Source organism: Rasamsonia byssochlamydoides (genome assembly GCF_041956645.1).
Source record: "Rasamsonia byssochlamydoides strain NRRL 3658 unplaced genomic scaffold VTN77scaffold_24, whole genome shotgun sequence".
NCBI lineage: Eukaryota > Fungi > Ascomycota > Eurotiomycetes > Eurotiales > Trichocomaceae > Rasamsonia > Rasamsonia byssochlamydoides.
Genome location: NW_027192407.1, coordinates 144094 through 166715, shown reverse-complemented (window position 1 = coordinate 166715; position 22622 = coordinate 144094). Strand labels below are relative to the sequence as shown.

Below are 22622 nucleotides of genomic sequence, written 5' to 3'. Positions count from 1 at the left end.
CATGAGATCGATCGAAACCTACGTCCCTATGACAGAAATCAGTGTTGATGACATCCCTGGTATATCCCGCGAGAACAAGCAATGAGTAGTCAAAAATTATTAGGTTCAGGAAACATTTTGAAGCCAGACAGAACTGTCAGCGGCTGGCGAGTGATATAATTTATCCCTGAGTCAAGCAAACAAGTGCCGTGACTACATGCAGAGGTTCAGCGCAAAAAGCGAGGGCAACGCCATTCCTCGTCAAACCATCTGAGTTGGAAAATTAGTCAATCAATTTTCCTATATAGAAAATTTCATTGTGAAAAGACTAGAATAACTATTTGTTGAGGATAAAGTTGATCCCAAATTTCTTAAAAATTTATATCTAAACGTTGAATTTTTTTTTAATGATTTATCTGAAAGTTATATAGTATATCCCCTTTCTATAAGAATGATCTCATTAAAAAGATCGATTAAAATTATAGTTCAATTTACTTATTTTTAATGGATAAATTTTTGAGAACTTTTGCCTTAAGTTTATCGTCAAGAATATTACAATTTTCATAATTTAACTGAAAGTTTTATATCAGAAATTTAGTTTTTCTAATTTCCTAATTAAAACATATTTTCTAATACTATTACTATAGAATCTTGTTGAGAAATAGAATTCACAACATACAGGTCTTGCGGGAAAAATTGGCCCATGCTGGGAGCTTAGGAAATAGTGCTATACGTATTACGCGGTAGTAGCATAGGGAAATCTTTTCCTACCTTTGCCCCTCTGGATAATAATATCTTGTCACATAATTCTCCATGCACAGATAGTTAACTTTGATTATGATATATTATTTATTTATCTATTTACTGAGATAACCTATCAGTGGCTGAGAGCCCCACCGTCCATCGCGTAGACTTTCTCCAACAGGAACCGGGCCATGGCAGCCACCGATCTATCTTATCGGAATCGGGAAATTTCCGGCTATCATCGTGCTTCCCCACGGGGTTGATTCCGCCGACGAACACAGCCAAGAGAGTATGAGTAACTAGAAAGAAACGTATGCGATGGCCTCGGAGGGAGTCTTGCCTGGTCTTTATAATGGCGTCCCGAACTCGCGGGGTGGTTGACAGGGTACCAAAATACTCCCTACTGTAGCCAGAGAAATTCTAGCGATAATGGCGAAAAGGGAAGAGAGCACGCAGGTTTTTCAGGGCGAAACGAGCGAAGATGTCCGTCTGGAGCGGTTGGGATATGAGCAGGGTATGTCTGGTAGCTCTAGTAACACGGATCTCTTGTTGCCTTCATAGCGTCGTGCTGTACTCACATTTTGGTGTTTAGAGCTCAAGCGATCTTTCGGCCTGCTGGGCATGATTGGTTTCAGTTTCAGCGTGGTCACCTCGTTGGTATTCCCATCACCTCAATCATCCCGCTCTCTTGCTAACTAATCCATAGCTGGACGGCACTGAGCGGCGTTTTCATTGTCGGAGTCACATCGGGCGGCCCTCCTGTTATGATCTACAGCTTCATCGGGGTCAGTCTTCTGAGTTTCGCCGTTGCGGTTCCAATGGCAGAGATGTGTTCGATGTACCCTGTGGCGGGAGGACAGTATTCATGGGTTGCTGCTCTAGCGCCACCTAGGATTGCTCGAGGCTTTTCGTACATTGCTGGCTGGTTCATGCTCATTGGTATGACCCCTGATTACCCTCTCCTATAATCGATTAATCATTTTCCCCAGTCGATGCTGACGGTAAAAAGGAATCCTCGCGATGGGTGCAACAAATAACTACATCTCCGCCAACTTCGTCCTCGGCATGGCCAATCTCGTATTCCCCGAATATACGATCCAGCGCTGGCAGATGGTGCTGGTTGCCTACCTGGTGGCTTTTATGGCGGCTGCAATCAACATCTGGGGCCTGCATCTGCTCAATCGTATTTCTAGATTCATCTTAATCTGGAACATTGGCTCCTTCTTCATCACAATGATCACTCTTCTGGCTACGAATGATCACAAGCAGCCGGCTTCATTTGTCTTCCAGGAATTTGAGAACTTCACTGGCTGGGGACCTGCCATAGCTGCGATCCTGGGTATTCTCCAGTCATGTTTCGGCATGTGCTGCTATGATGCACCGTCTCATATGACGGAGGAGATGAAGTCAGCTTCTAGAGAAGCACCCAAAGCGATCATCCTCTCCGTGGCTCTAGGAGCAGTCACAGGACTCGCTTTCCTTCTCACCCTTTGCTTCTGCATCGGCGACATCAATGAGACGGCCAACACTAGCACTGGGGTCCCCGTGATCCAGATCTTCTATGACTCCACAGGCAGCAAAGTCGGTGCTTGCTTTCTTGCTAGTATGGTCGCGGTTATAGTCATCACAGCTGGAAACAGTCTCTTGGCTGAAGGCTCTCGCGCAGTGTATGCCTTTGCTCGTGACAACGGCCTTCCCTTTTCAAAGGCGCTTTCCAAGGTGGAAAGCAAGAGGCATGTGCCAGTTAACGCTGTGCTTCTCACACTGGTGGTGCAGCTTGCCCTCGATGCCATTGACTTTGGTACAATAACCGGTTTCCAGACCGTCATCGCGATTGCGACGGAAGGTTTCTGTAAGTGTGGGGTGAATAAAACCTGCATAGATATTAGCTAATGGATCTCTATCTCAGACCTCTCATACGCAATGGCCTTGATGAGCCGGCTGTTGGGATATTTCACCGGGCATGTGACGGCACTAAATGGTCCGTTTTCCCTTCCGGTCCCTGTCTCCATCTGCCTGAATGTGGTCGGACTCCTCTTCCTGCTCTTTGCTTCGATTACCTTCAACTTTCCCACTACTTATCCAATCGATAATGAGACGATGAACTATACCTCCGCCGCGATCGGTGTCGTCGGAGTCATTGGGATTATCACCTGGTTCACGACGGGTAAGAAACAATTCACCGGACCGGGGGCGATGAGTGTGTTGAGGAAAGAGAAGACAAGCACAGTTGAAGCGCCGACTGCAGTGAGCAATGAGCAAGGAGATGCAACATGGAGTTAAACTATTGAAAATATTATTTTATTGTGATAAAATAAGGGAGATCAATATCAATTAGAATGCAAGTAACTAGGTCTGCCTCATTTTAGCGCCGTAATTGAAAGAGCCTCCATTGTCTACGATAATAGAAGGCATTCGAATGGATACAAAATCTTGGAGACAGGACCTTTTCACAAAGGTCAGCTGATCATCCGTCACCCCTCGGCCTAGGATGGTATCAATTTATGCGGCTTCCTTTCCGGTGATCCGCGTGAGTTCCCCCATAGTATGTTCCCACAACTTTTCCACGAGCCCTTGCTTTCGGAGCTTGGCTAAGAGCTCCACCGTCTTCGGGCCCGCGCTCTCCCCATCCCAGTGTACACGCCACTACCAGTCTCGCCATCAGTTCCCTTTGCAACGGGAACCCCCTCCGGCAGTGGGACTCCGGAAGAAACCGCAACGCCACTGGCGGTACTTGGGGGGTACCGGGCACTCGTAGCGAGGAACAGATGACGCTCACCAACTTCCTGATTCGGAAGATAAACGAGCGGCCCAATAACCTTGAAAACGGCCCTCATCGCCGCCATGGCCACTCCTTTGCTACCTCTCGCCAGTTTCGTCTTGACCGGGCCCGGGAAGTTGTGGATGAAAGTCACGTCCGGTGCTTTCTGCGCAATGGCTTCCAGGGACAGAGTGACCATCGAACTCGCATGGCCACGCATGGACATCATCGGAACCTTCCATGCTTGGTAGTCGTCGGTATCGATCGGACCTTCTTTACCGCCAGCGAAGACGGTTACCACGCGACGTAAACCGGTGGCTTGCTGGAGCAGGGGAAGGAGATCGAGAATGAATCGAGTGCGGGAATAGTAGGTCAACACGGTTGCGAAATGAAGCTTCTCGGACGTTTCTATGATGCATGTTCAGCTCACATCCTGGACAACTCCACCGGGCGAGATTGACTGGTCTTGCTGATCAAGGTCCCTTGACTGAGGAAGAGGAGATTGATCGCCTTCTCCTTCTTCTTGATCTCTTGACAGACGTCGTCCACTTCACGAATCAAGCTCACATCGGCTTTGAGGAAGATATACTCTCCTTGGGAGTTGAGTGGCTTGCATTCGGCGGTAATGCGATCTGCCGCCTCTTGGGAGCGACCGATAAAATAGATCCGGGGTTGAGTGGCATGCTGGGCGAATGCTTTCAGCGACAGTTCACCGATGCCGCTGGTTGCACCGACAAAAACCGCAACCAGACCTGGAGGAAGAGAGGACGCGATCTGGGCGTTGGACGACTGGATTTGGGTAAGAGCGACCATGACGTCTGACGTCGGAGGAGAAAGTCAACAGATTTCCACCAGTCTGGGATGAGGACGTTCTTATAAGAAAGTCGGATTCAGAACAGAGGACTTGGAACCGATGAGGAGAAGCGTGTCATTGGCTCCGTGGCCTATACGGGCTGTAAGGAGTCTATATGCAACTTTTTGCTGACTGCTGATCTCTCCCCAAGATCTACTTCCACTAGGTAAGCCGGTCCCTTTTATTCGAAGATGGAGCGTTGATGCCAAGCTCAGTTTAAGCATGCATGATGTTATTTTCAACTTCCTCCAGTCTTGAGTCAAGACTGACAGTATCTGCTAGAAATTCCGGGATGCAGGGAATTTGCGATGACAACGGAGTTTCTTTTACCGGAGTTCGGAGTTTGCGGGGGTATCGGCAAGCTCCACGCAGCCTGTGCATACAGACACATATATTAATATGACTACTTAGCAGGGACTAACTATACATTATTGACCTACGTGTACGGAGTACATAGATGGTCAGCCACCTGCAGGCATAAGCAACCACTGACTAGCTGGATAATGGTAGATATTATGAAAACGTTCAATAGAAATGAAGACATTCTTAGTAGTAGTATATACGTTTTCATCATATGGGAACGTTTTCATAATATCTACCATAGTTCTACCATAAATCTACTGTAAACCCAAAATATACGTATTTCCATGGTAGATCTATGGCATGGAGCAAGGATACCGTAGTCCGACGGTATTTCGAAACCGGCATGGGCCGGCATTAGATAGGTAGCGGAACAGTATCCGTTCCGCACGGACGAATCCCCAGGTTCGACCTACCTTATCAGTGATAACTTCTCCACCTCACGTTGATCTCGTTGCTTACTGGCGTATCGGAATCAGATTCACTGTCGAACTATTCCCCGCGAGTTGTGCGGCCATCCCAGGTCTTTCTCCGAGGTTGTTTGGTATCTTCACTCCCGCCCTAGATGCAAAATGCTGATTTGCAGATAAGCCAAGCAAGCGAGGAATAGATACGGAGTGGTCGATCCTTCCTTGCTTGATTATGTAGCTAGCTATCTAGGTAGTTAGTCAACTGTCAGCACCTCCGCTCCTTGCAAAGGCAGAGATAGGACCGCAGCACAGTATATCGTCGGCCATTGTCCCGACTACTTATCTTTTACCCTGATAATGCGCCTCAGATTATTGAATCTGTCTCAAAGATATCCTTCGGCAAAGGTGTCCTTCGACAAAAGTTATTAATCAATTCACCATGCCGCTAGAAGTCGACAAAACTGTTATTCCAGGCACCATCACGCTGGTGGATCTGCGACACATCCTGCACACTCGCCACCTCGACAAAGGCGATAAAGATATTGTCCTGGTACCAACGCCGTCCGATGATCCAGATGATCCGCTGAACTGGTCTCCGAGACGGAAGCTGCTGTCGACGATATGTGTTAGCGCGTAAGTTCAATCCCAGCAAACAAAAAAAAAAATCAACTGCTCAGTCATTGACTAATCCCTACGACGTCTACCAGATATACGCTCTTCACCGGCATCGCCTGCGCACTGATCTACTCCGTGCTGGTCCCTTTGTCGGAGGAGACGGGCATCCCCGTGGCGACGCTCAATCAGGGAACTGGATACATGTTTCTGCTGGCTGGGTGGGGTTTGCTCTTTTGGCAGCCGATTGCCCTGCAGTATGGGAAACGGCTGACCTATCTGATTTCTGTGCTGGGGGTTTTGGTGAGTGCAGAAGCAGCATAACTGCTAAAGTGTATTTCTGCAGAATCTTACGATTTTGTACACTTCCCAGGCGATGACGATGTGGGGGTAAGTTGAATAGAATCTTAACTGGGCAGAAGAAAATGAAAACAAGAGAGGCAAAGAGAAAAAAAAAAAAAGAGAAGGAGACAGAGAGAAAGAGAGACTGACTTCTACAGTCCATACGGCCTGACAGAAGGTCAGTGGATCGCTCGCAACATCCTCCTGGGCTTCTTCGCAGCGCCCATCGAGGCCCTGCCGGAAGTCACAGTCACGGACGTAGTGAGTAGATACTCCTGATTCAGCAACGAGCAAGTCAACTAACTGACCACACAGTACTTCACCCACGAACGGGGCACGTACATGGGCCTATACTCGTTCTTCCTTGCGGGGAGCAACTTCTTTGCCCCCGTGATCTGCGGGTTCATCGCGGAGTACCAGGGCTGGCCATGGGTGTTCTACTACCCCAGCATCTTCCTGGGAGGCTGCTTCGTCTTCCTGTTCTTCTTCATGGAGGAGACCAACTACGATCGGAAGACAGTTGTCATCGTAGCGGATAGCTGCCAGGCGGCGTCGTCAGCGTCGTCAGCGGCCTTCGAAAGGGATAACCATGACGGTAAAGATGTGGAGAAATCGCCCCAGCAAGGCTCCGGTAATCAGGAGCCAGTCGACACCGACAGCCCGATCACGTACAAGAAGAAATCCTACCCGCAGAAACTGTCGCTCCTGTCGAGCAGGGAGAAGAACAACGTCCTCCGTCGGGCATGGCATGCGTTGTACTTTGCGAGCTGGCCTGTCATATTCTACGCTGGGTATGTACAGACATACACTACATGTCGTGCCACTGTCCTCGTTGTAAATATCGTTTTTACTTCAATATACTGATTTATATACTTGCAGTTTCTCCTACGGCTCCTACCTGATCTGGTTCAATGTCCTCAACGGGACGGCTTCGATTATTCTCGGCTCTCCGCCGTATAGCTTCAGGTAGTCATTCTATCTTTTTTTTTTCTTGAATTATTTCATGTCACTAACACCTCACAGCTCGTCCATCGTCGGCCTCAGCTATGTTGCTTGCTGCCTGGGAGTGATTGGGGGGTGAGTCCTACTCTCATTTGAAGAAAATGACAGATCTCAGCATGGGATAGCCTACCTACTACCTAGTATATACACAGCCTTACTCAAGCACTAACTATCCTCTCTGAATTCTTCAGATCCCTCTTCACAGGCAACTTTAGCGACTGGCTAACCATCCGCCTCGCCCGCCACAACAACGGCATCATGGAAGCCGAGCACCGTCTCTGGCCCTTCGCCTTCTGCGTAATCGCCGTGCCCGGGGCACTGATCCTCTGGGGTGTCGGTGCCGCCCATTCCGTGCACTGGTTCGGCCTCATCTTCGCCATGTGGCTACTAGCATTTTGCAACACGTGCGGCATTACTCTGTCCGTTAACTACATGGTCGACAGCTACCGCGAGCTGAGCGGCGATGCGATGACGACAGTGATTCTGGTGCGGAATACAATGTCTTTTGCTATTGGTTATGGGTAAGCAACCCCCTTCCCCCAAGCTATCACACAAGAAGTGAATCTGTGCGTGGGATTTGTTTACTGACCTGGATACTGATAGGATAACCCCCTGGATCAACAACCTCGGCTACCAGAACTGCTTCATCTCCGCCGCCTTCATTGGCATGGCCTGCTCGGCGATCTTCTTTGTTATGGTCAGGTATGGGAAGACATTCCGGATCAAGTCCCGTGAGAAATATTGGAGTCTGGTCGTTGAGAACTGGGAAAGGGGGATGGGCCATTGAGTTGGGAATATGTCCGGTTTTGATGGGAAGGAGGACAGAAAGATAAATACGTAATGGGGCGGAGTTTATGATAGACCGTAGATACGTATTGCATCTGTGAATAAAGACTGCTCTAGCCCCCCTTGTCTCTCCTTTCTTTTTCCTTTTTTTTCTTAAGCAATGAGTACTCCCCTACACAGCTCTGAGGATAAGAGCTACTTTTTTCTTCTTCTTCCTCTTTTTTCTTTCTTGCACAGGCAGCCAGCCACATAGAAAAGAACTCTACCTAGGGGAGAGAGAAAGAAAGAGCGCAAGACAAGACAGGACAATTCAAGACAAGTCGGGTAGATTGGGGTATCATATCATTTCTCTAACGCTAACACTAGCAGAGGAGATAGGGAGGGATATCTATGAGTCTATCATCTATCAAGTCTATCATAGTATCACTGTATCGGAAATCATGCAAGGATGAAGAAAAAAAATAAACAGAATGAAAAAGAAGAAGAAGAAGAAGAAGAAGAAGAGAAAGAGGCAGTACAACCCTCGAAAATGCAAAACACCCAGACACCAACACAAACACAAACACATACATACATCATGATCATAATCTATGATCTATAATCTATTAGATGAGTTCAGCCAACGCCCCTCCTTGCACTCGCTCCCAAAAGCTGCCCGGGAAAAAAAAAAACAATGCACAAGCCAGTCTAATAATGCAGTCGTCAATAAGCGAGAATTCTGAATAATGGAATGGTCCCTTGTAAGGAAATGACAAAAAAAAGGCACGCATGGGACAAGGGAGACAAGAATTAGTATCATGATCGTATCCCAACCGACTCCACTAGGAGTAGCAAAGTGGAAAAATAAAAATAAAAGAAAAGAGAGACAATCCGCTTTCGCGCAACAATGACATCGACTCGACTAGGCTCGACTCTCTCATGCGTAAACCGACATTAACTTTTTCATCGGGATCAGGTAGCTTTTCTTTTTCATCACGATTGGGTATCCATTGACATCTTTTCGCGTATACGGGTATATGGTATTGCCGATTTGCATCCGATCGATATGGTCGACTGTTAATACCCCCCAGCCTTCCTCCGCAACACAGCGTCCGGATCCTGCTCACATCTCGCGCGGCGCAGCGCCTCTTGCCATCTGCGCTCCATCTGCTCCTCCAGCGTCTGAGCATCCTCGTCAGCAAGGTCAGCATCATCACAGCCGCTTCGACAAGGATGGTCATCAGATGCTGACGCTGCTGCAAACGCAGACGTACCGACACTGGCGTCCACAGGACTCTCGCACCCCCTCAATCCCACAAACCGGCCTATCCGGCGGCGCTTCGTCTCGATATCAACGCGCTCCTCGTCCGGTGTGCCGATCCACGCGGGGACCCGGATCGGATACCCGAACGTCTCGGGCACGGGGGGCCAGACCTGGTGGTAGTGCCGTGCCAGGTCGTCCAGTTGCTCGGAGGTGAGGAGGTGGTAGGCGAGGATTGTCCGTGGGAAGGAGGGGTGTGGTTGGCCGGTCGTGATGGAGACGAGGGGGCAGAGAGGGCGGGAGAGGTGTTGCAGGGTAGGGAGGAAGGAGGTATGGAAGTTGTTCTTGTTGATTTTGGTGTTGCTGTTGCTGTCGTCCCCAGCTTTAGGGATGAGCATCTCGTCTGATGGGGACGGTGCTTGGAGTTTGAGAACTGGCGGAGAGCGTCGCTGGGTCCGGTTCTGCTTCTGCGGAGAGAGCTCCCTCATGTCGTGACTGTTTGACATGGTGAGAAGAAGATGATGAGTATGACGACTATGATGAGGATAGCTGACAAAGTGGTGCTGTCACTGCTGTACTACTTGATACTCGACACTGAATACCCTGCTGCAATCTCGTATATATCGCTACAATCTCGCAGAGGGCCAGTCGAATCCATGACAATCGGTAGGAGCTCGACACCCGGCGAGCAAGACGTATATAAGCACTTCGACCCCGTCAAAGGTTCGCCATCCGATTACAAAATGTGGAATATGAGTCAAAAGACGAACCCAATTAAAGATCATTCACTGCGCTGTCATCCACCGCGTGGCTGTGAGCAACAGTAACTGGAAATGGAAAATCCTCACAGGCATCCCCTGAATACGGCAACATGGCAGCAGATGGGGAAGTCAAAATACTTGTGATTTCCAAAATAAACCCAATGGTCATTGTTCCAGTTATTATTTATATACTGCAGGGACCTCGGGAGTGTGTACACAGATGTAAAGAAATAGCTTTTCTTTGTCTATATAAATATATGCTTGCTCGGAGATTACCCCTGTCTGTCTTTGTGCGGTTTGTTCGACAGCTGTATGTATGTACTGCATGTACAAATGCCTAAAGGGAATATTCGAGCAAGATCCTTTTGTCCGGCAGACGCAACAGCTTTGTGCATCATTCCTCGAGCATTTACCAAATCGTGCACTGCATCAAGGTCTTCATTCAGACTGGCTCGATCTATTCACATGTCGAGTTCTTTGTTCTCCATTGTCAACTCAGTGAAAGACCTTCTGCCCCCTTCACCAATTGTTCTGTCCCCTCTGGGAAAATGGATTTGTACTCCTCCCTCAGCGGCAGCGGCGGCAGTCCAACGTACTTGTTGATCCAGTTGATGACGGCGTGATGCCAGACGAGCGAATTCTCTGGCTTCAACACCCAGTGGTTCTCGTCCGGGAAGGTCAAAAACGCGCTGGGGACGCCCCGCATCTGCAGCACGTTAAACGCTGCCAGACCCTCGGCGATCGTCAGTCGGTAGTCCAGCTCGTTGTGGATGATCAAGTGCGGAGTCGCCCAGTTGGTTGTGAACCGGGAGGGGTCCCATCTCTCCCATTCATTCGGCACCTTCCATAGCGGTCCCGTCAGGTCGTGCAGCGGGAAGTACTGCTCCTCGCTGGCCAGCTGCGAGACCATGCTGAAGACGCCGTCGTGCGTCACCAGCGCCTTGAACTTGCGTCCTAGCGGGTGGCCCTGGATCCAGTTCACCATGTAGCCGCCGTAGGACGCGCCCAAGGCCACCGCCCGGTTCGTGTCGACATACTCCAGATGCTTCTGGATATACTCGAAGCCCTTTTCGAGGTCGATGTAGGGCAGCCCGCCCCAGGAACCACGGATCGCGTCCGTGAAGGGCTGACCATACCCGGTGCTTCCCGTGATGTTAGGCGTCACTACTACGTAACCCTGCTCTGCGAAGACAGCTGGATTCCAGCGCGTGCTCCATTGATCGTTCCATGCCCCCTGCGGCCCGCCGTGGATCAGGTACGCAAGAGGGTACTTTTCTTTCGGGTTGAATTTGGACGGCTTCACTACCCAGGCGTGCACCGGGTGGTCGTTGGCGCCGGGGAACCAGATCTCGTCGATTTGCCACCGCGACAGACCGAGCGAGGCGCCCCCGCGGGTGCTGGACGAGACGACTGTCGCCTCGTCCGGGTTCTCCGGATCGAGGATGGTGTAGACACAGCTCTCGACGAGGTTGTTGCTGGTAATGAACAGTTTGGAAGAATTTGCCGCTGCCGGCACCACGTCAGTCACGTAGCCAGAATGCGTGAGTTTTCTCAACGACTTCGGGGTTGCTCTTTCGATATTCTCTAACGGCAGCTGGTACAGCACTCCGCGGCCCTTCTCTTCCACCCGGATGAGCAGCGACTTGTTATCCTGCGACCAGGACACGCCGCTGGGGCTGAGCTCCCACTGCCCGACCCCGTCGCTCGACTGGAACACCTCGATCAGCTCTCCGCTCCACGCGGTCGGCACATACATGATCCGGTTTTTGTCCGACTCGTAGCCGTCGGTTTTCTGGGCCAGAAAGACAAAGGAGCTGCCATCCGAAGACAGCGCGGGAGATGTAATGGCCCCATCGAGGGGATTCAACCGACAGATCTTCACCTCACGGACGCTGGCGTCGGACCACGAGAGCATGGGACAGTAGTAGCACACACAAGCCGTGTGCGTCGCCGGGTTGAGAGTGGGATCCTTCGCCACAAACACGACGGCATTGGGGCTGATATCGAAATGGTCAACGCCGCCAAAGGGCGGAATGGGGGATTCCGCACCGTCCAGTCCGGAGACAACCTGCAGATTCGTCAGGCCGGACACAGAGTATTTCTTGCTAGTGCCACTCGCTGCTGCCGGCGTGAGCTGCAGCAACCCGTACCACAGCGCGTTCTTCTGCGGCTCGATGTACGTGTCCCAGTGCCGGACGAACAGCGAGGTGTAGTACTTCCCGCTGCTGACGGGCTTCTTCGCGTCTTTCGGGTTGTACAGCGACCCGTCCGGATTCGCCTTGCCGGACACGACGAAGCCGATCTTGCCAGGCTCGATGGTGGTGACTTTGAGGTCGGACACGGGGCCGGGCACTGTGCCTGCGGTGTACGTGCTGCCCACCTGCCGGGCGTCGCCGATGATGAAGCTCGTATTGCCGTTGGCCTTCTCCTGCAGCCAGACGAGCTGGTCGCCGTCGCCCAGCCAGCGGGGGTTACTGGCGCCGGCATCGTTGGTGATGAGTGCTGAACGGCCGGTCGCGATGTCCAGCACGCGGATCTCGTTGGTCTTCGAATGCGTCTCGAAGGAGTAGGTCATCTGCGTGTAGACGGCGAGCGTTCCGGCGGCGTTGGGGACTGCGGCGGAGCGTCGGGGAGATCCCAGAAGGATCCTGTAACGACAGTCAGTACGAGCATCAGCTATAGCAGTGGATGGATCCATACTCTGGCGTGAACTTGGCCGCTCTGATGGTCATGGTGAGATGATTTTCAGTCAGATCTGACCAGACTACAGTTCGGTTGAAAGAATTAAGATAAAAAAATTAGACGAAGAATAGGAGACGCTGGTAGAGAGTCCTCCGTAACCTAAATGAAAACAAAAAGAGTGCGTTAGGTGAATACCGTAATAACTCGAGGAATGTCAACCAACCCCGCTCATCCGCGTGGTTGGGGAATGACTCGCGATGGCGGGGTACTGACGCGTATCCTAGCTAGCTATGGTGCTGTTGTACCTATAATTAGTGCGTTTGCATGGTGATATTATGCGCCTAGCCGGATTAGCAGGTGTTGAAACAATCAATCAAATCGATCAAATCGTCTCAATATTCGAGATTTGTGACACTGATAGGTACTCCACTTGCATCCCACAATATCCAGACGTACCCATGCCCCACACAGTGATATGCTGATAGCGAACTGAAATCAAATATAAAAAAAATCGTGCAACTACAACTAGCAGAGGTAAGAAGAATAAAAATGATCACGAATGGCTGGCTGTAATAATACGCATTAGTACATACATTACACTTAAGTTTCGGCCATGAGAGACCTTTTTTGGCTGAATCTGCAACAAAAATATTATATTATATATATTGTGAAATAATTCTTCCATAGAAAATTGGTAAAATTAACCTTTTTATATACAAAGTAGAACTAGTTTTATTCTCTTCACTGAGCGGCTCTTTTTTTTTTCCCGCAAAAGTTGAACTCTTTTTTATTTAAATAATTTTTTTCTAGACACATTTATATCATATGATAACGCTATGAACATGGATTTTCTATTGAGAAATTGTGGATAAATTGCTAAAAAATGTAACAGTGTTTTTTAGTGGCTTTGCTTAGTTATGGAAAACGGTGTGTCTTTATGAAGAAGTCAAGACTTTCAAAAAAAAAAGGAGAGAGACGAGAGAGAGACAGAAAAAAGAGAGAATGAAAAAGAGAGAGTAGAGTAAAGAGAGAGAGAAAAAAGAGAGAGAGAAAAAAGAGAGAGAGAAAAAAGAGAGAGAGAAAAAAGAGAGAGAGAGATCATTTTTATACCCCCTCCCATCACCATAATTACAACTTTCCCATCTGTTTTAATCTGTTCCAGGTGGGAAATCCATCAAGCCCAATAAGTATTTACTATCCATCCTAGGAAGGAAGGAGGGAGAGAGAGGTTAAGTCCTTTTCACTCAGATGGACTGTTTGCAGTAACGTGCTGATTGATAAACCAGTTTGTTTTGTTGATTACTACCTGTGATGATGGATGGGATCGTCCCTCAATCATAAATTACAAAGTATGTAGGTAGTATTTTATTTGTTTGTACTCCGTGTGTATAGATAGAAGATCCGTGCAGAGAAGACGGTTGCACACATGAAAAGACACCTACAGGATTAGGTATTTGCATTGAATGAATCCCTCAGCTATATCCCAATAAGGATGGTTGGGAGGGGAGTCTGACTCGATCTGACTATATAAACTTGGCAGGGGTCTTGGTTTGGATCCTGATCAGCAGGGGTTGTGACTGGTAGATTTTTTTTTCCAGGGAAGTATCTTTGTTACCGTCAATAAACAGGATATAGCATCCCAACAAGATTGAAATAATATGACAGACTGACAGAGAGAAGCAAACAACTTGAATGAAGGGGATAACTACTTGACTCTTATTGGAAAAGGAAAAAGAGAAGAAAAAAGGTAAGTAAGTGAGTGAGAGTGATAGAGATTGATGGATAATTACATTCCACGTAAAGAAAGATGACCAGTGAATTAATAGAAATCAGCACCCTCTTGCCTTCTATTAACCGCCATCCTTCTTCTGTATCTTCCTCCTCTATACAGAATTCTACCTAGCACAGGATCTTTATCTTGACGCCTATTGTGTTGCGGGCTAAGCCCATATTGCTGACTCAGCTTTGCTCTCGTTTTCTGATTGGTCGTTTGTTGTTCATCACATGACTCCTGTTGATATAACTCGCGTGCCTTTCTCTCTCTTCCTTCCTTTCTTCCTTCCCCAGCGAATCCTTTTTATGAGCTAGTTTCTAGATAGCAAGGCTTTGGCCCCTCACATATTGTTGGGTTGTCCTGGATAACCACGACAAGAGACAAAAGAGAAGAAGACAATGCAATAAGAATTTCAAATTCAAAAAAGTACTATAAATAAATCGCCTGATATGTGGTTTTACAAAGTGAAAGTAAATATTCTATATCAGTACAATCTATATAGATATCTTCTACTTATTATCATAATAGAACTGGTATTATTTATATGATTAATATTTGAAAGGCAAATAGAATTAAATACTTACCTAACTGCTCCTATTAGACATACCTCTATATAGATATCTAAGTATACTTTTTTTTTCTTTATTTTTATCCATATTTAATTAGATGACTAATGCTAAAGAAGCGGGGTAGAACTCGAATACGAATTGACTCGAAAAGAAGCAATCAATCAGTACAGTCGACTTCGACACGACACTATTTAGAGCAGAGCGGTTGATTATCTATCTACCTAGGCATCTACCTCCTACCAGGTATGCTGTAGATGTCTACTCCGTACTATCTTCATGCTCGTGAAAGCGGGGCGCCGTGGGGAACCTCGGTCTCTCCCCGCAAAGGACCCCGGCAACTGCTGCAGATCGACAAGGTTCCCCACAAAGTAAAAAAAATTATTCAAACTACAGAGTACAGAGTACTTCGTCAGTTGAAATGGATCAAGTGACCAATTCAATGGCACTTCCACAGACAAGCAATCCGGCTACATCCGGCCACAAGTCGAGGGGTAGTACAGATGGCTCGTTTTGGAAGGAGCGGAGGTGACGGGATAGATGTATATAGGTAGTCAACGCTCACCGAGCTCAACGAGGAGATCCCGTTTCCTAAACGCACACAGTCCACTGCAATTAACACAATAATCCTAATCATAATCATAATCATCATGCTTCTGCACGTCCTGTTCCTGTTCCTCGTCTCGCTGGTCAGGGTCTTCTCCTTGCCTGCTGCACGCCTCCCCCGTGATGGGCCTGTCCTGCCAACAGACGACCCATTCTATCAGCCTCCTTCAGGCTTTGAATCGACCTCGCCTGGAACCATCCTCCGCTACAGGACTCCCCCTTATCCGATCGCAGCATTTGGCACGGATCCTGTCAACCTCGCTGCCGCCTATCAGATCCTCTACAGAACCACCGATTCCTTTGGGAATGCCACCGCCACTGTGTCCACCATCCTCATCCCCAACAATGCCGACAACACCAAATTGCTGTCGTACCAGGTGGCCGAGGACGCTGCGGACCCGAACTGTGCCCCGTCGTACGCATTCCAGTACGAATCAGCCACCGGAGGACCTCTGGGCCTGCTGATGCCCCAGCTCGAGCTGTTTTTCATCGAGACCATCATAAACAACGGCTGGATTGCCACCATCCCGGACTTCCTCGGACCAAAGGCCGCCTTTCTGGCCAACAATCTAGCCGGATACGCGGTGCTGGACAACATCCGCGCGGCGCTGGCTTCTTCGAACTTCACCAACATCGCGTCGAACCCGACCATCACGATGTGGGGATACTCTGGGGGCAGTCTGGCCACCGGATTTGCTGCCGAGCTGCAGCCGTCGTACGCACCGGAGCTGGAGATCGCCGGAGCCGCGCTGGGAGGGACAGTTCCCCAGATCCTGCCGGTCATCAATTCGGTCAACAAAGGCCCTTATGCAGGGTTGATCCCGTCGGGAACCATGGGGCTCGCAAACGAGTATTCAGAGATCGTGACCCTGCTCGACCAGAAGATCGTGCCATCTAAAATGGCTGCCCTCGAGCAAGCGGCCAATATGTGTCTGGTGGGGGATATCGAGAGATATGCCGGCCAGGACATCTACAATTACACTACCGATCCCCACATCTTCACTGAAGCGACGGCCACACAGGTCCTCGACGCCAATAACATGGGACAGAATGCGCCCACGATTCCGCTCTTCATCTACAAATCCGCAGGCGACGAGGTCAGTCCTGTCAGTAATACCGACAGTCTGGTGTCGTACTATTGCGCGTCGGGGTCGAATGTGGAGTACAAGCGCGATGAATCCTCAGACCACGCGACCATGGCCATCATCGGCGCGCCGGACGCAATGATCTGGCTGAACGAGCGGATGAGAGGGGTGCCCGTGACGCCGGTGTGCACGAATACGACTGAGCTTACCGATCTGACGGACCCGGGTGCGTTGGCTGTGCTGGGGGTGGATTTGGTCGAGATTCTTCTTGATCTTTTGCAAGACCCAGTTAGTCCGATTATGATTGGCTAAGATCGCCAGAAGTGAGTTGAGAAATTTTCGACGTGAAGTGACTGACTAATGTCTCTTCTTTTTCACGAGGTACGGAGTGCTGAATTTGATCCGTCTGGTGATATGATAGTATATAATACTGTAAGTAGATACATACTAGCATACTAAGTGTTGAGACGAATGATGATAATGCGTGCTTGATTCTGATTCATTTATAACTTCTATAGTAACCTAATTAAGGATATTTAAGACTAGAAATAAATAACATTTAGGAAGGGTAGACTCACGAAAGCGAGGCCATCATTCTCTAACCTCTTCATAGTCTACTGTATAAACTGGCTTATTTATTTCCTAGAGCTTAGGCACAAATAAATTAATAGATAAATAAGGATGAATGACAATACCATAACAGCCATACCATGATGAAGGTCAAATGGCGCTATGGTAGAGCCCTAGCCCTTGCCCCAGCCCTAGCACTAGCACTAGCACTAGCAGGCCAAGTAAGCCATTCCGTCAGTCCTCTTGATAATATTAAATTAAAATGATGTTGGAAGGGACCTCATTTCCTGTCTTCATTCATTGAATAAATAAATAAATATAGACGAGGCACATACATACAAGAAAGAAGGAAAGAAGGACGAGCTTGGGTAGTGTGATGGCGCGGCTCAGAAGTCTGGTCAGGTGTCTCTTGATCACGTGATACTTCCGAATTAGGAAAGGGCCGGGTCGCTCTCGCTTCGATATATCACATCCCTCTCCCACAGTCCTGATTTCAATTTTCTCCTTCTTCCTTCCTCAGCTTCGAATTCTTGTAAAATAGGCTACCAAATATGAATTTATTTTGTTTTTGACTGAGCCGTCACAGGTAGCCACTAGACTGCAGAGCGCAAGGGTGAAAAGGAGAAAAAGGAGAGACACAGTGGGAGGGAGAGACAGAGAGACTTGATGTCAGCAGCGGCAGTTCAAAGAAGAGAAGGAGAGATGATATTATAGATCACAGGTTTTAATTAATGGTTTATTTTTTTAAAAAAACGGAAAAAAAAAACGAAAAAAAAAACGAAAAAAAGAAAAAAAGAAAAAAAGCAAAAAAAGAAACAAAGAAACAAAGCAACAAAGTGTGACGGTCCGAATTAGGCGGTGCATTAGGCGGTGAGGCATATGACCGGCAGAATCTGTGAGATATCTCGCTAGACCTCGTAGATAGCTTCTTTCTCCCCCAGCTTAGTCTCTTCGTTCTGAACTACCTCATAGCTTCTAGATAAACCTACTAGCTAATGGGATTTGGGTTTGTTACACAAAGAAAGAAAGAAAGAAAAAATAGAAAAAATAGAAAAAGAAACAAAGAAACAAGACACGTGGTACTTTCTACATATATCCTAGTAAGCAAGTAAGGAAGGAAGGCGTCTTTACTTACATCTTTCATTATCATTATCATTATTCTTATTTTGTCGTCTCGTTCTTGGTTTCATCTTTTTTTTTTTCCTTTTCATCACCACATACTGCATAATAATTGATTATTTAGATATTATCATTGATAACATCTAATGCTTGCTTGCTTGCTTTAATTTAATATATTATTCCACCACCAAATCTCAGTGGGGGATAGATAGATAGGTATGCTGTCGGGTATATATATACATAGTGATATGTTCAGAGACATTTCTACAGCCTTTTTTTTTTTGACGATTTTTGAAGTTCGGTCTCTCTTCTCCCCTTTTTTCCCTTCTTTCTTTCTTTCTTTCTTTCTTTTCTCTTCCTCTTCTTTCCCTCTTTTTCTTTTCTTTTCTTTTTTCTTTCTTTCTCTCTTTATTTTTTCTCCACCCCCCTCTGGTTCTGTGGTTCCGATCGGATCAGAAACATTCACATCAACATATGTACCCGATTGTTTGGTATGGAGTAATTCAATTCAATCCGTTCTATGCTCTCATGATGAGGTAGATCATCGCAAGGCAAATAAACTAGATAGAGAGAATCTAAATCCGGAACCTATTTCGCGATATATTTATATCAGATATTATTGACTCTACAAAACATCCCATCTCTTGAGAAGTCAAAGTCAACCTGTATGTATCACGTCCTGGTCTCAAAGCCTTGTCCACACTCAAGGTTGTCAAGTCTGGTAAATTGAAATCAAGCCAAGTCACGATTCCTCCCACGGCAGTCTGATTCCGATTAGATAAGAAATGTCTCGCTGCATCACATCTAGCCCCTGCCATGCCAGGCTGGACAGACAGAGAGATGATTACAGATTAGTCGACGACTCAGACCACTCGATATCCCGCTGCACGACGATCGAATTCATAGGAATCTTACTATCGTCATACTTGACCCCCTGCCTATGCCCATTCTCGACGGCATTCGTCAGCCCAACCTCGTCGTCATCCGCGACAGTGTCCGTGGTCATCAGCGGGTTCATTTTCTTTTTCCTCTTACTCTCCTGCAGACGGAGGAAGTCGCGGTTCTGCGCCTTGAAGGTCGCACCAGCACCGCTGGACGAGTTGGAGATGTAGTTGTTCGGCGTCTGGCTGGTTGACCGCTGGCTGTGCAGGAAGCGTGGGAAGCATCGACTGATGACGGGCCGTAGGGTCGGTAGACAGCCGCAGACGATACCGATGCAGGGCTCGACGCACGACCAGACGAAGGATTGCGCCATGTTCCAGGTTAGGTCGGGCGATTTGAACATCAGGGTGAGGAAGTGGATGCGGACGATGCCGGCGATGCAGACGCTGGATGTCAACCATCAGTATTGTTTACTACGCAGTCACAGAGGGTGAAGAGGAGGTGACTTACAACCCACCCAACATGAAGATACCGCACACAATCAGCCTCTGCGTCAGGGGCATCTGCAGATTTAGCACCATGGGAATCGGGATGAGCAGGACCATGAAGTCGGTCAACACGCTCAGCGACGCGTTGCTGACGAAGAAGGCGTAAAAATTGACGCAGGAACCCTTGAACTCTGGATTGATGTATTGCTCCCAGAAGTAGTTGTACGGCTTGCACTGGGCGATGACCACGATCTGGACGGAGACGTACCAGCCCAGGACGAGGAAGGCGCAGAACCGCAGCGCGAGGGTCACCTTGCGGACGGGAAAGAGGCGGTGGTAGAACATGATGAGCGACATTTTGACGGTGGGGATGACGGCGCCATAGAAGAATTCGTATGCCCAGAGGATCTACAAATACTCAAGTCAGAATCATGCAACAACGCAGGGTGGATGGACAGCTTAGCTACCTGCACAACTGCTTTAAGATTGACCGACGGCGCCCAGATGTGTTTCCCAAGGCCATAATGACAAGCTGGCGTTCAGGTAGTCAGCTCAGTTTGTTTTTTCTTTTTCTTTTTCTTTTCTTTTTCTTTTTTTCTTCCTCTGAAGAAACTAAACGGCTGCTTACACACGATACTGAGAGCTCCAGTCCCACAGGCAAAGACCGCCGCCAGGACAGCAAAAAAATCATCCCATTTCAACGGTTGCCCCGATATCACTCGGGACGTAATGCGCAGCGAGACCGCGGTGATGGACAGCACCAGCAGAGCGACGACAGGGCGGATGACGGTCTGGCTGATGTCATCGTTGAGGTCGATGCCGGGAGGGGGAGCTGACGCCATGGCAGGAAGCAGCTAGCATATAACAGGCTAGTGGAGGGGTTGGACTTGGAGATGCTCAGTTCAGAATATAGATATCGATATCGACGTCAAACAAAAGAGACAGCATCAGCTGGAGAATCAGAATGAAATAAACGAAACGAACGTGAAGGATTCCGACAGACTGAGTGAAAGAGTGCAGGAGTCAGTCCTATGATATAATATCCAGACTGCTCCTATATTCCAGCCAGCAAGAATATCAAGAATTTCAATCACAATTGAATTGTAAACTGTATACGCCTGCGCCGCAGGGTGTCGTTCAGAAGAAATGACCTGTAGAGGCGATCGTCCTGCCAGTCATCTGCCTCCTGGGGTCCTTCTCCAGGTCAAGGGGGTCGACGAGCCTATAACCTCGAACTGTGAAGTGTGACGGGGTGGAGTAGAGTACAGTAGACTCACGGAAGCGTGCTTTAATCCAGACATGACATTACTCGAGCACATAAATTATTCGAGAACAACACTCCACCTGAAACCGTATTCGCGGCCGAAGCCAACGGCACGTGCAGGTATGGAGACAGGGTTGTCTCTGGTGGCGAGTCAGCGACAGAGTTCGGCCGTTGGTTTAGAGTAGCGTCTAGGGCAGAATTAGAGTCGAGTCTATTGTCGATGACACGTCCAGTAGTCTGGTTTGAAAGCGAGCGTTACCCCGGTCTGGCTAAGAACGATGGGACCTCTGATTCGGTTGTCAGCGGCTTAAGGCTATTTTGACTGACTCGGTGGCCCCAAGAACCAGTTCAACGGTTCTCCACGGGCCTCCTGGCCTGAACGCTAGCTGATACTACGGAGGCATCCTGGAGATTACTATCCAGGTAACTCAGGAGAGGGAGGAATATGCATGAATGGTTACCTACTCTGTAGATATCGAAGGTATCTACAGACGCGTTCTGAAGAAATATACTCTATAATTCGAATCTCCCTACATAGATACAGGTTTATTCAAACAAAAGTTCTCCGTACGTCAGCGGTTGCAATCTACTAGATAGCCTCCCCCGCCGCACCCCGAATCACATTGACGACCAACTCCAGCATCGACAGCATCGGAGAGTGGCTCGCCGTGCACGTATGCGTTTTGAGGCCCTCGCCCGCAAACGAAGCCATCGCCTTCTGCCCCGGTAACGGGATAGCCATGTCCTGCTCGCAGAACAGATACGTGGATGGCACGTGCTGGTAGGCAGGATACGACAGCGGCGTGTTGAAGCTGGGCCACGCGTGGTGCTGCAGCTTGGATGACCAGTATTCGGCCGTGTCGGACGGAAGGTCGTTGTAGAAGACGGCTGGGCCGGTTTCCACTGTCAGGCGGTCGCCCTATATAGTTGACAGTGAGAAGCGAGTCGACAGTGAGAAATGGTTGAAGATGGGGTTGTGGAAGACATTGAGGATTAGATAGATATGTATGTCCTTACATCAAAGATAACCCAATCCGGCATAGATCCCAAGAAAGAGACCAGAGACTGTCCCTGCGGAAGCAGGAACGCCGCAATATACACCAAAGCCACGATTCCACCCGGCAGGCCCGCGGCTTGTCTGTCTTTCTTGGCCAGACCCTTGACGCTCTCGGTCCCTGGGATGCCGCTGTAGGAGTGCATGATCAGGACCACATCCTTGCCGTCGTCGACCAACTGGGACAGGAATTTGTTGATATGCGCCGCATCGTCTGTCATCGTGGTCGAAACCTTCCCGCCAACGGAGGGCAGCTGCGTCGTGGTTGTCGGATAGCCCAGGGCCTTGAGTTGGGCCATGACCTTCTCGAAGCACTCTGGCGTATGCCAGGCTCCAGGAAGGAAGACCAGAGTGGGCTTCTGAGAGGTTTCTGTTACAATGGCCATTGTTCTTTCACAGGGATAGTAACAATTGATTGACTCAGTTCACTTCAATGATATTCGATGGTACTCGATGAATTAGAACAAAGAATGGGAATTGTGATTCAGGGTGAGGAGAAGGACCAGGATGCGAGTCTCCTCCAAGACATAATAAGGATAATGACGAGCGTCTGTGCTCGCCAGCACGAAGCTGCAATCCAATGCTGACCTCCATTTTTTGCCACGCAAGTACACCTAGAATCCTTAGCGTCGACAGCTGACTCGAGTGACGGAGGCCGATGAGAGAGCTCACATCGACTAAT

At 48.6% G+C, this 22622-nt stretch overlaps 7 protein-coding genes across 7 annotated transcripts; 3 read left to right on the top strand and 4 right to left on the bottom strand.

The window, feature by feature from the left end:
- Positions 1 to 1152: 1152 nt before the first annotated feature.
- VTN77DRAFT_3461 (uncharacterized protein) lies at positions 1153 to 3006 on the top strand (the record flags this gene model as incomplete). The annotated part of the gene is made up of 5 exons (XM_069419412.1): positions 1153 to 1237; positions 1316 to 1376; positions 1430 to 1662; positions 1733 to 2575; positions 2633 to 3006. 5 exons carry the CDS (start codon positions 1153 to 1155, stop codon positions 3004 to 3006), a joined length of 1596 nt encoding a protein of 531 aa, XP_069278485.1.
- A 2540-nt stretch (positions 3007 to 5546) lies between these two features.
- Positions 5547 to 7850, top strand: VTN77DRAFT_3460 (uncharacterized protein; the record flags this gene model as incomplete). The annotated part of the gene is made up of 9 exons (XM_069419411.1): positions 5547 to 5740; positions 5815 to 6022; positions 6093 to 6109; positions 6220 to 6322; positions 6377 to 6852; positions 6941 to 7027; positions 7085 to 7138; positions 7255 to 7584; positions 7667 to 7850. 9 exons carry the CDS (start codon positions 5547 to 5549, stop codon positions 7848 to 7850), a joined length of 1653 nt encoding a protein of 550 aa, XP_069278484.1.
- A 1055-nt stretch (positions 7851 to 8905) lies between these two features.
- VTN77DRAFT_3459 (uncharacterized protein) lies at positions 8906 to 9595 on the bottom strand (the record flags this gene model as incomplete). The annotated part of the gene is made up of 1 exon (XM_069419409.1): positions 8906 to 9595. One exon carries the CDS (start codon positions 9593 to 9595, stop codon positions 8906 to 8908), a length of 690 nt encoding a protein of 229 aa, XP_069278483.1.
- Positions 9596 to 10340: 745 nt separating this feature from the next.
- On the bottom strand, positions 10341 to 12582 carry VTN77DRAFT_3458 (uncharacterized protein; the record flags this gene model as incomplete). Its single annotated transcript, XM_069419408.1, has 2 exons — positions 10341 to 12498; positions 12551 to 12582. The coding sequence occupies 2 exons, from the start codon at positions 12580 to 12582 to the stop codon at positions 10341 to 10343; spliced, it is 2190 nt and encodes a 729-aa protein (XP_069278482.1).
- A 2940-nt stretch (positions 12583 to 15522) lies between these two features.
- VTN77DRAFT_3457 (uncharacterized protein) lies at positions 15523 to 16875 on the top strand (the record flags this gene model as incomplete). Its single annotated transcript, XM_069419407.1, has 1 exon — positions 15523 to 16875. One exon carries the CDS (start codon positions 15523 to 15525, stop codon positions 16873 to 16875), a length of 1353 nt encoding a protein of 450 aa, XP_069278481.1.
- Positions 16876 to 19096: 2221 nt separating this feature from the next.
- VTN77DRAFT_3456 (uncharacterized protein) lies at positions 19097 to 20464 on the bottom strand (the record flags this gene model as incomplete). The annotated part of the gene is made up of 4 exons (XM_069419406.1): positions 19097 to 19580; positions 19645 to 20030; positions 20090 to 20154; positions 20251 to 20464. The coding sequence occupies 4 exons, from the start codon at positions 20462 to 20464 to the stop codon at positions 19097 to 19099; spliced, it is 1149 nt and encodes a 382-aa protein (XP_069278480.1).
- Positions 20465 to 21475: 1011 nt separating this feature from the next.
- VTN77DRAFT_3455 (uncharacterized protein) lies at positions 21476 to 22326 on the bottom strand (the record flags this gene model as incomplete). The annotated part of the gene is made up of 2 exons (XM_069419405.1): positions 21476 to 21805; positions 21904 to 22326. 2 exons carry the CDS (start codon positions 22324 to 22326, stop codon positions 21476 to 21478), a joined length of 753 nt encoding a protein of 250 aa, XP_069278479.1.
- Between the last annotated feature and the right edge of the window lie 296 nt (positions 22327 to 22622).